The sequence below is a fragment of the Clavelina lepadiformis genome, chromosome 2 (assembly GCF_947623445.1).
Source record: "Clavelina lepadiformis chromosome 2, kaClaLepa1.1, whole genome shotgun sequence".
NCBI classification, from domain to species: domain Eukaryota; kingdom Metazoa; phylum Chordata; class Ascidiacea; order Aplousobranchia; family Clavelinidae; genus Clavelina; species Clavelina lepadiformis.
In genome coordinates, this window is record NC_135241.1 from 23,599,506 (window position 1) to 23,611,806 (window position 12,301).

Consider the following 12,301-nt stretch of genomic DNA (forward strand, 5'->3'; position numbering starts at 1 on the left):
TTGTTGTAAAGGTTTATTATGCCTGACCTAAACCTTGTGAAGCTTTCACTTTTAAGGGATCCATACCGCTGTATTGAAGAGCATTGATTTCAGATGACAAACTCTTGCGTATGGTATGGTATGATATGTTAAGATCATGATAGGAGCGTGCCCCCTCAAATTACCGTACTGCTGTCACTAGCCTGTCAGTCAGTTTGTGAAAGTGACTTGAGTAAGGTCAGCCATGATGTTGATTTCAGATCTCATGTGTGCACTCATTTATGAAGGGTAAAATAACTTTACCTCTATATCCCTGAAACGACTCAATTTTTTCCTTAAAAGAAGGAACTCAGTCTCTGAGCAGTACAATACTTTCATTGGAATAAGAAAACAAATTTTGGCAAACAACAAAGAAATATTTCATTGCCATGAACTAGTATAATTTGTATTTAGTGAATATTTTGAAACAGAACAAACGCCAAATTTCTACAAATACTTCCAGAAAATATTCCTATCACCGAGTTCAGCATTCAAGCCTTTCGGGTATCTGAATGGAGCCATCTCTATCTCCATCTCCATCGCTTCTTTAATCGACTCGTTGTTCCATAACTCCTCAATAGGACTGTAGATCTTGAACTTTCTGATCCTCCTCTGTAAATCCTCGCATCGAATCATCAACCGCTTCAGCTTGTAGTTGCCGACATTCCAAAGATTGAAAGAGTTCAACATTGTTGGAAGGTTGTCGAGATCGCCAATGACCTGAGCATTGAAACCAAGATGAAGAATCACACAAAATTCATAAAATGCAAATTTTTCATTCTTAACATTATGTATGTAAATATAACTAGACCGGAAAAATCTCACTACTGAAGATACCAACAGAAAAAATGAAATAGGTCAATAATTTTGGGAGCTTGGATTAGTGTTAAAAAATAAATTTAAATTAAATTGTTCTGATGTTAGGATTGAGAGAGGTACTTCGAAGGATTGTACAACCATAGAAATGTTATATACCGGAAAATTCAGAACAAGTTGGGTATCTTTCTTTATAAAGATAGACATACTAAATTCAATGATGAGAAGGTATAAAATTGCTCACTTCCATACCAATACATCATTTACAAAAGAGTCATAAATAACAGTATGGCACCTCATCCACAGAAGTATTACTGGTCCCATCCACTTCAATGATATTAACTCCACGTTCCCTAGCCTTTGGAAAGTAAACTGCTTTGTAAGCGTCCTCAACACGCTTTAGATATTCAAGAGATAAACGCTTCTCAGCCTCATTGTTCCCGGCTTGGATATTCTCGTAGCACTGCTCTGCCGGCACGTCCAAATATATCACAACCTGATAATATGAATCAAAGTAACGTTGAGCTTAAACCTGTCCAAAATAGTAATTTACAGATCAACAAGTGCTTTTGGAAGGAATTGCAAATATCTGATTGATATTTCATAAATCACGATACATTGATTTGTCTTCTTACGGTTTAGTTTAATCAACTGCACTTGTTTTCAGACTGGCATAGCCAATGCTTACCTGAGGTGGAAGAAGGAACTCATCAGAAGAGAAGGTCATTGTCTGATAATACTTCCATACGTCTTTCCTGATCCAACCCATTTTTTGCTGGGCCTCAGCATGCACCAAGTCGCTGTAGAAATGCCGATTAAGGACAGCGCCTTGACCTGTTCTCAAAAGATGAGCAAGGGCATCGCAATACTGGAAATGTCGCATCTGTAGTAACCATAACTGCAACCTCGAGGTATGCACCCAGTTTGTGGGCTCCTCACAGAATTTATCCATGTTTAAAGACAGCATCTTTTGATAAGCAGAGTCCTCACTCATTTCCCATTCTATCTTTTCATCTGGAAAGAAACCTTTCATCCTCAAGACAAAGTAATCGGTAGTTGCTGTTGGAAAATGTCTTAAATCCAATTTCTCTGCAAACTCTTTGGCGAAAGCTGCTTTCCCAACGCCCACGTTTCCTTCGACGCAAAAGAGCTTTGCCCATTTATCATTGTCCAAATGGTGACGAGCATCAAAGAAGTAGTTGAACCTGATGTTTTGGATGAGGTCTCCAACAGTGCCATAATGATTCTTTTGCTGAAGTGCTATGCAGGATGCCTTAAAAAACTCATTTTGTTTTGATCGGAATTTGGCCAAGTCACGTAGTACAGTGGTAACGCTGTTTCTAAGCATTCTGGCACATTCACAATATTTTAAGTATAGCCAGCACTTAAAACATCACTAGGAAAGCACCAACATCACCCCTTTTAAAATAATGTGTATGATACAGTAATAAGCTCTTGAGCCAAGAAAAGACAGTATTTAAAAACAAAAACAGTCAAAACAGTATACACCTTCTAAAAACTAATCATAAATATTCATCACCATTAGAAAACAAAAACTGCACATCATCAACATCTATTTCATTTTGTAAATGTCCAGGATTTTCTCCTTTGTGTTTTCTATTTCCTGTTTTGCTGGAGCTGGAATTTGACAACTTCTTACATGTCTTATTTTCAGAAAACCTTAAATTATTGATAAGTGATCGTAATTTGGTTTCAAATAGCACTATTCTTTCAAAATTGTCCTTTAGCTTTTGATTTGCTTTATCGAGAACACATTTTATATAAAGATCTGAGGTGAGTCGCGCACCGTGAACGTCTGTTATTGGAACTTCTAAGCACTGTGTACCACGCACAGCCACCATTATATTTCGTCCTTGTTTTCCCAAAGTGATTCCAGAATTCCTGTGACCGGCAGAAATTGCTGCATTTTGCATTAAGCGAGCTTCTTCCAATCCACAACATTTGATGTGCATGATGAAACCTTCAAATTTCAACTTACTCTCGCATTTCACTTGATGCAGTGATTTTAGTACATCATGTAATTCCACAGTTTCATGTGACACCAAATGCCAAGTGCATTTTTTTGTCTTTTTCTGGTTTATGCCGCTTCCACCACTTTGTTCGGCATCATTTGACAATAAGACTATTCTGCCAGAACAAGAACTTGTCGTACAATATCCGTTTTGTTCGTTTATAAAGGAGACCAAGTTCTGAATCGCAGCATCGATTGAACCTTTTTTGCTTAAATCTATTCTGCTCAAAACGCAGCTTTTCCATTTCAAAAAATCATTCATATTTCAGCAGTCTGGAGTAGATATAAAAACACACGCCGCTACTCCTAAAATAGTTAGAGTACGTAACCAACAGTGAATCGTCCTCGTCCTACGTTTCTTAAGCATTTGACTTCAAATGAATGGCTTGATTGCTTGAAGCTTAACTCAGGTCATTTCAGATCCGTCATCGACCGCTGATAGCTGGCTAAGCTTTACGTGACACAGCGCCCCTTAATTTACTGTGGCGTTTGTTACAGAATGGGGTCACATTTAATAATTACCCAAAAGATTAATAAAAGTTTTCAAACATCTATCCACATTCTGTAACTACTGTAACCTCGGAAAATTGGCCATTAAATTTTTAAGCGCCACAAAGTTTTTTTTATATTTCTAATTTGTAACATTGTCCAATTTGGAACTGTTTATCAAGACCACTAAACCGAAGCAAGCGACGTTCATACCTTGCTCATGAGTACGGTCGCGCAACCAGAAATGGACCCATGGCTTGCATATTTTCCAATCAGGTACGCTTACCGCTCCGCCACAAGTGATGAGATTTCGTCTTCAAGATAAAATTTTGGCGGTTGAAGCCACGCAGCACCAATGTCATCACTACCCACCAAAGTTGATCAGGTTTAGTTATGAGAAGTCAAACAGCGGAATTTGCCGCAGGAAATCTTAAATTTTGTTTTTGGAAGGACCTAATTTCCTTAAACACTAAATTCAACTAGTTTTTATTTTTAAGAAATGACTTTTTTTATAAAAAATTTTAAATCTTACGTAAAATAGGAATATTGCAACACATTATTGTAAAAAGCAGTTTAAAAAAACGTATTAAAAATCAAGTTACATGGATAAGTTGATGACAAAAACCCTAGAAAGGGTTATACTGAATACCATGCTAAAGAATAGCGTACAAAAGCTTACATGATGACGCAGACCCGAAAGTAGACCTATAGCGCAATTTTAATTGTTAAGGACACGAAGTCGCCTTAAAAGCGCGGCATTGGTATTGCCTACTGGTAGCCTTGGTCATCACGCAAAAGTTATGACATCATAAGAATGCCGAGACTTAACGCCAGCATTGATTACACCCCTATGGGTACTGGCTAGCCTACAACTGGCGACAACTAGGACTGCAGACCTTTCGCCGAGTGACTGACTCTCTGGCCATTTCCCTTGGAGTTGCATAATTTAGGCTACAATTGCGATGACCAGCTTGAAACAATGAAAATCGTGCAAAAATTATTTTCTTTTAGCTGTCTTATGGGAGAAAGTTTTGTACCGAAAGCCCATATACACCTTTTAGTCACGACCATTAAACCCACTTGCACTAATAAGAAATAAAAATATCACGACAACACTTGTAACCACGAGAAACAGGTAACAAAAGGTGCATAGTAAAAGAACAATAAACTTCGAAAACGAAATGCAAAATCGGCAATTTCACTGTCGACAGCAATGATATCGACCAACTTCATACGAGGTTTGTCGGCAGTTAGCAAACAAATCGGCAACGGGCATTGCAACGGCCGAACAATGCTGATACAGTAACATATTTAGTTTATTGCGCAGCAACCACAGAACAAAAATGTCTAATTGTGTGCGTACATATGACATCATGTTGTCGTGTCATCAATAGTTGTATAACTTCTGAGATATTCCTACAACAAAGTATAGGCCTAGTTAGTGCAAAAAGTAAAAAAAAAGTGGTAACATCAACCACATTTCAGCTCAGTATGCTCATCATGTTGTTTAGAGGCAGTGGAGGGATTGAAATATTTTAACACCCGGTTCTCTCACTAGCAGCATGCCATATTGACCCGGGGCCGATATACACATAGGCCTATACATACGCTTGTTAACAACTGGTTCGCGGAGGTCATTAAAATTCCAAGAACCGGTTCGCACAAACCGGCTGAAACCCACCGCTGTTTAGAGGTAAACGAATGAAACGTTGATATTAAACTTACTCACCGTAACTAACAAAAGACAAAATGAGCAGAGTGATTTGGATGTAGAGCTTCATATAGATGCACATGTACTTGCTCACAGAAAATTGTATAAAACTTCCAAACATCACCCACATATTCCAAAGATTTAGTGCATGCGTTTTTTGTTCGATGAAGTACTGACCGAATGTAGCTATCAATTGACTAACGACGTTACGGGAAACAACAAATACAAAACAAACCTGAGTGATAAACTTAGCTGAATAAACGAGAAGATGTTTGGCATAACTTCGTGAAAATTATACCTTTATCAGTTTTTAAGGTTTTAGTTTTCTCAATTTTCTTACCGTTAGTCAGTGGAAGTAAAATTCCCAGAGAAATTCCAAACGCGGCAAATAAAATGTAGACAAAATAGGTTGTTCCTTCGGTCGGCTTCCACAACAAACAAAACACGTAAATGGCAGCATCTAACACGAAGCCAAACAGCATGGGAAGGTTTCTACCAAATCTTTCAGCAAACTTTCCAGCCAGATACGAAGAAGCAGACTGGAATAATCCAAAGATCACAATCCCAACCCCAACCTGCAAATATATATTTGGGTAATTTGAACGAAACAAGCAGATTGGAAGCTCCCAGATATAGGCTCAGAAATGTCCGCTCACCTGGTCAACGCCGAGCATACAAGATGCGTAAGAACGCGTCAGCTCTGAGATGACAAAACCTAAACTTGTTCCAGTGTAAATAGCTATTAAGAATATCAACAAGTGTTTGCCGTGTAACAAAATGTTTTTTAGAGGGGCGAAAGACTGAACGCATTTTTCCAGATTTGTGAGCTATAAAAAGGTTACAGGGGTTATGTTGAACTTCAGAAGAACATTAACTTATCAAAGTGAACATTTTAAATTTCTACATACCATCATAATTAAAAAACAGAAAGCTATGGTAGTTACAAAACAAAGAATTTACAAACCTTCAAACGATCGATGGTTAATGATCCCGACGATGCATTGACAGTGCTGGTATCACAACCAGTGTCAGATAAAGCAGGCGAACTAGTTTTCACAATCGGGTTTAAACTCACATTGTCTTCAAATGACGTTTGTGAACGACGACTCTGTTCCACTTTCCATTCATTTAATCTAGCTGTAATGTCTGCAGGCGCGTAGAGAACATGCACCAAGACGGCCATAAGCATTAAGATTACAAATATTCCGATCAGAATAAAAAGAGTCCCTTCAAAACGTGGGGCGTACCTTTCCAGATTTGCCTCTGTTACGTTTGCGAGTTGGCAGTCATTGGCTCCACAAATGGAGAGGTCAACCGTGGAGTTCACAAACCTTCCACCGGAGATGTGCCTATCTAGGTGAAGGCACACAAACGCAATTGCGTTGCTTACAGCCTGAAAAGCAGTGCCCGTTTTAAGTAACATGTGTACAAAAAGCAACAATTAAATCAACTTTTTATGCAAGTTTGTCAAAATCTATTTGACATTAAGTATAACTCAGATAATAACTTCGCATCTACGTCAAGTTCAGTTCGGTTTTCCAGATGTTTGCCTTGTCTGAACACAAACCAAATAATTCACTCAGTTCGGTGGAAACTAATCAGAGTAGACGTAATTATGCAGTAAAAGTACAACACATGCGCTATCAGCACAATTCGGTAGCACAGTGCCTATAAATTTTAAACAGCAATTTTCTTACCCTTCCTGCTTCACTAGAACCAAACAGAAAGCCGGCAAATCGGTTGTGATACCCAAGTTCGTCTTTGAACCGATTCCTTGAGTACTTTTTAGCATAAAAGGAGCTGATAACAGCAAGCCCAGTCCAGCCTGCTGCTTCTCCTATTCCCAGAAACACTCCACCAGGGATCAATGTATAAGCTGAAGGTGACAAGGAAAAAGTCAAACCTTAATGACGTAAAGCTTTGCAGCATGCTGCTGTAGAGCAGTGCTTTGTCATTCCCTGATTGCCGCCCAATATGTGATTTTCGTTGTTGTGCGATTTTTAAGCCACCTTTTATGAGTTGGAATTATGCTAAACAATACCAACATTAACATATACCGTAACGACAATAACACACCAACATTGCGTACACAAAGGTTGCCATGGCTTCTGCACTACACAAGCCAAATAAAATTCCTGTACAAGGAATATACAGCACTTCAAAAATGCGAGGGGTTACACAGCTTTTTAAATTTAGGATTTAAATAACACTTTTACTTATTGCACATACAAAGCTAACAAATATTTTTACGTCCAATATAGTTTTTGGTTTAGACATGGAAAAGTGGTAGCAAGAATAGATTACTTTGCAAATGTTAAACACAATCGTTTAAAAAGTGGTTTCAAGGGGTGGGTGGCCCCAGCTGTTGCGCGAAGATTGAATAAACACTGCTTTATTGGCATCAGTAAGCAAAATTATGTTGCAACGGTTCGTATTGAAAACAACAAACTAACTTGGATAGAGATTGGCTAAAGCATAAGTTGCGTAAGATAGTTCTCCAATGATAAGAATTGCTTTTACCCCAATGGTTTCGGTAAGGAACGGGACAAATACCACCACTGCCAAAGCTACAGCAAATCCCACGCTTAGTGAAGTGGTACCTGCAGAACCAATAGCATGTGCGTCAACAAATTGCTATTTTGGATATGGGTTATAAAGTATTAAGCCCTTACCAATGCCGCCTTCTATGCTGATACTCGAAGCCAATGCAAATATCCCCTGCACTCCAGAATGTAGCAGAAAGCAGCCCAAATAAAAGAGAATAATGTGCTTATTTGACGACACGTTCATCTCCAACCAATGTTGACAATCGATATCCTATTTAGCGTTACAATTTTGCTTTTCCTGAAACACACGTTGAAAATACCAGTCAACTCACCATATTTTCGATCATTTGTAGCTACAAAAACAAAGACCATCGTTATAATAGCACAAATCGTGCGTAGCCATATACACTAACTGAAGTGACGCTGTAGAGCCTCTTGACATTGTGCTGAACAACTACCCACTACCCAGGAATGAAATTGCTGTGCTTTCGTATATCTTACAGTAATCTTACATCTGGCGTGGTATGCTCATCACCAGCAGACGCCGCCATTTCGTTAGCAGGTGGCTTTTGAAAGGCAACTTGTGTCCATCAGTAGAAACATGATCTGGTTTTAAGTTGTAAATTTATCTTTCCATATGAGCTCGGCAAGACGGTATACATTTCGGGTCTAGTAAAAAGCATACAAGCGCACAACCACAGGATGCGTTAGTATACTAGACCCCAGCTACTCAAATTGTGACGTTATCTGTTTGTGCACTTGTATAATAGATACTAGTAGAATTTTGGGTCTAGTAATTAGACCATAAAATGCTTCCCGAAATACTCTCTCCAGCAACTCGCCATAAGTTAATCACTAAACCGGCTAATTTCAATGTTCACCAACCTTACCAAAACCCTGCAGAATGTTGTCCGTACAATATTGATCAGTTTGAACCCATGAGTTCACCGTTAGGCGAGAGAATAGGCTATTTAATGCCAGACTAAGGAAAGTCCTTGCACTACCTAAATGACTCTTCATCATTCCAGCGAAAATTTTCTGGATTTCTGACACAAATATGATGAATACTGCTTTTAGTTTGGTTATTGTAGAAATTTGGTACGATAAGTCTGTTTTAAAATCTCCCCAAGTTATGCTAATTCTGGCACAAACATCTTTAGTGCTAAGCCACATTTACCAACATACTTAACCGGAGATATACTTGTCGTATTTGCCTAGGTAAAAATTTTACCTTGGATTTGGCTACCGACCTTGTCTTTCCGCGTATTTTCCCGACGAATGCCTTTTTTTATATTTCTTACTATTTTATGCGGTCTTGCCTGAATTTGAACCTGTTTACCAGGGCCACTGAACAAAAGCAAACGTCATTGATGCCATATTGTTTTTCCCTAATTAGCCTAGCCTTCTTAGAGTATTACAATCAGGGCTAAAAGAGGTTTAACTTTTTTGCCGTAATTAATGAACTGCAGACAAAAAGAAACAACCATGATTTCATGTATAAATGCAATCGTTTGCTCCGTATTCGGTATCTTAATGTCTCATGGTAATTTCGATAACTGCTTTAAAACGTACCACAAATGTAGAGTCCAAGCTGTGTTATGGTATATAAATAATCAAAGCCCTATCGGTTACATCTATTGAAATGCGAGATGGCCACATCACTTTGGTTTGTAATCAATCGCTAAAACGCGCTCAAAAATATTTAAAGTAAAAATTGCTTGTAACAGCTGGCTTGGCCACTAAACCCGTAATTCACATCCTATCGTTCATTTTTCACCTTTGACAGTGGGGAGCAAAAACTGAAAAGTATTGTGCTACAACCTCTTTATATACGACTGGCAGGTGCGTCCAATTAGTACATTAGCCTACTGCTTTATTATTATTTGCGCAGGCTTATTAACATTTTTGAATAATATTTTAATTTATCGTTACATGATACTTTGGCACGCCGACAAATCCATAACATTTAAGTATTTCGTGAATAGTTACTAAAAAGACTACTAGGTCGCCAACTTTCACGTTATTTTTGCTAATCTAGGTACCAACTGTCCATATGGTACAAGTAACAAACGCAATCTACTCGTGACATCGTTATTTCATAGATGAAATCCCGGGCCAGTTACTACAGTAAGACATCTTAGTGCTGTATCTCGATTGTTCTTAAAGAACTTTCAATCAATCGATTCTGTTTCTTAACCTACAGCGGTTTGGCTGGCACCTTTTCCGTGACGTAATGCCTTGCAAAAAATGTTTTTCATATTAGTGAATGAACTTTGTTGCTTTCGATAATCTTATTGTGAAGAAACTTCTATTTGCTCATTACCAAATATTCTTTCATCAAATCCTTATTTTGTGTTATTTTTATCTGTGTGATTGCTGCTGCAGGCAAGCTGCGTTATCAAACGAAATAAAGCATCCAACTCCAACTTTCTGCGTAATTAAAGCTACTGTGTCCTACTCCTTGTAAAAGTCACTTTTAAACGCTTATTCTAGCAGGTAGTTTTGTTATGTACAATTAGTTAGGTTGCATCGGTGATGGGAATTTCTTAAACATAAATTGCTGCAGTGTTACATTCATTATATTCTATATCAGTGGTTCCCAAACTTTTTCAGCTTGTGGCACACTAGAAAAATTAGAAAACGCTCGCGGCACACTTACAAGAGAAGAAATGTTGCTTTAAAAAATTACCCTACTCTTTCGACAATGCCATAATTGGTCTCATCGTCACATGTGCTTATTTCTCAGCTATTGAAGCAGTTAGAAAGCTTTTAAGTCGCATATGCTTGTCTGCATGCCTTATTTTAAATATTTATACAGTTCTTTTCCAAAATTCCAAAAAGATTCGCGGCACACCTGAGAATCTGTGGCGGCACACTAGTGTGCCGCGGCACACAGTTTGGGAATCACTGTTCTATATAGTACTCTACTGTAACAACACGCCAATTGGAGTAAGGTTCGTTTTACATGATACATGCATCCTCTGACAGACCTCAACAGCAAATATTTCCGAAACTCATTGATCGTTAGGCAAGTAAGCTTTATACCATTGCCCTTTAGATTAGATGCAACGAAAAATTATAAAAAGTCAAATTTAGGTCGCAACGACTAAAATTCAAGCAGTGCATTCTCTTCAATCATAGGCATAGTAAGGGAGCACACAGAAACAGGACAAAACTTTGCAACAGTAGGCCTACGCATTCCTGTTAATTTGTCACTTCGTTTACATTTAATTCCGCATGTACGAATTCCGTTAGAACAAATGGACAAACTGAGAGTTCTTGGATGGTAAACTGTGAAACTGTTGACGATGTACCGGTATGTAACTCTCCATCGTCCCGTTTAAAATAACATGACAATTTTTTGCAGTAATAATAAACCAACCTCAGCTTCAAGTTTTGAGAAACCGGAAACGAAGTTCTCTCATCCTTTTTTTCTCGTCATGTAAGCACACTTTGCTGCGATATTAATTTTCTGTAGAGTGCAAAGTACCGCAACCAGTACGAGCTTCCTACAATGACATGGTAGAATTTTCTCTAACTTGGCCTTCGGTGTATTTTTCTGCTTTATTATTCTTTATGACGTAACTAACGCAATTCAAAACGAGCCAATCGGTTATTGGTTTTCTCCAATAGAGTCCAATCCGCATTTATCAGTTGATGAAAACAAATCGTTTGCTTCTAAAATGGTTGAAGTAGTTGCAATGTGCAACTTATTGCCATTGCTGTTGAACAAATATCCATTTGTGATCAACAACTTTGCACTAGATCATTTAGTAAATAAGTTAGATGGTACTATGTCATGGCCTATACTGTACCAAGTTGTCAAGTTTGTTGCTGATTTTACAGGTATGCTAGGCCTATATGCTGTGTTCTGAAATTTACCGGTAGATCCGATGGTAAGCTATTTCGATGGCCAATTTCAAAAGAAGATTTAACTTCCGAAAGTTAAATTGCCTACCGGCACTTCATTGCTTATTTTGACTTGCCAAGGATTTTTACTAAACCTTTGGAAAACCTGGAAGTTCTGATTGAAGGGACGAAGTTTACTCTCATCTGGAGGAATAACGCTCAGACTTGGTAAGCAGAATGAATTTGTTTTACAGTACACGGCCAAATACAATTTACAATTTGAGCAGCAGAGGCCTAGCACACTAGTGTGTAACATGTTTGTGCACTTCTGCAATTAACTCGAGTTGGGCTTAATAACGGCGCCTTAAGGTGAATTGGAAAGTGTGTGGGCATACTACATTGTACAGAGTGCGCTATGTCGCAAACTGCCATTGTAACAAAATTGCACCATCTAAACTTTGGTCGACACCAAAATGCACTTTTTTTGAGTATAAACTTTCGTGTAAGCTATAATATTTTCAAGTAACATGGAAAGTGCCACAGAACTCCAATAATTTAGAAGATAAAAGCTTTCTTCACTCGTTTGACGGTTCCATTAAGAAAATTCAGTTTGCATCACGCAACAATAAGCATATGAAATTTGGAGAGGTTGCTTTATGCTTATAGGCTACAAACCACTATAAGTTATAGTGATCTGTAAAAACGAACCGTATTGCTCTGCGACACAAAAAACTTGGCCGATATAGTCGAGTTGCAACTATATAAGGTTCTAGTCTAAAGTAGGCGAACTTTTTTAGTATGCACCTGAAACATAATTATCGATTTTTTAGAACCCTAGAC

At 38.2% G+C, this 12,301-nt stretch overlaps 3 protein-coding genes across 4 annotated transcripts; all 3 read right to left on the reverse strand.

The window, feature by feature from the left end:
- Positions 1 to 408: 408 nt before the first annotated feature.
- On the reverse strand, positions 409 to 2,287 carry LOC143445403 (NADH dehydrogenase [ubiquinone] 1 alpha subcomplex subunit 10, mitochondrial-like). The gene is made up of 3 exons (XM_076944484.1): positions 1,523 to 2,287; positions 1,130 to 1,330; positions 409 to 738 (listed from the first exon to the last, which is right to left on the reverse strand). The coding sequence occupies exons 1-3, from the start codon at positions 2,180 to 2,182 to the stop codon at positions 466 to 468; spliced, it is 1,134 nt and encodes a 377-aa protein (XP_076800599.1). The 5' UTR covers positions 2,183 to 2,287; the 3' UTR covers positions 409 to 465.
- LOC143445404 (tRNA wybutosine-synthesizing protein 3 homolog) lies at positions 2,265 to 3,338 on the reverse strand. The gene has a single exon (XM_076944485.1). The coding sequence runs from the start codon at positions 3,126 to 3,128 to the stop codon at positions 2,358 to 2,360; it is 771 nt and encodes a 256-aa protein (XP_076800600.1). The 5' UTR covers positions 3,129 to 3,338; the 3' UTR covers positions 2,265 to 2,357.
- Positions 3,339 to 4,653: 1,315 nt separating this feature from the next.
- On the reverse strand, positions 4,654 to 11,388 carry LOC143445405 (protein unc-93 homolog A-like). Of its 2 annotated transcripts, XM_076944486.1 has the most exons (9): positions 10,995 to 11,388; positions 7,739 to 7,910; positions 7,520 to 7,666; positions 6,764 to 6,942; positions 6,031 to 6,459; positions 5,723 to 5,893; positions 5,407 to 5,641; positions 5,085 to 5,252; positions 4,654 to 4,771 (listed from the first exon to the last, which is right to left on the reverse strand). In XM_076944486.1, the coding sequence occupies exons 2-9, from the start codon at positions 7,854 to 7,856 to the stop codon at positions 4,743 to 4,745; spliced, it is 1,476 nt and encodes a 491-aa protein (XP_076800601.1). In that variant the 5' UTR covers positions 7,857 to 7,910; positions 10,995 to 11,388; the 3' UTR covers positions 4,654 to 4,742. The 2 variants fall into 2 exon arrangements, with proteins under 2 accessions (XP_076800601.1, XP_076800602.1); XM_076944487.1 differs by lacking the exon at positions 4,654 to 4,771 and having other exon boundaries at positions 5,126 to 5,263.
- Between the last annotated feature and the right edge of the window lie 913 nt (positions 11,389 to 12,301).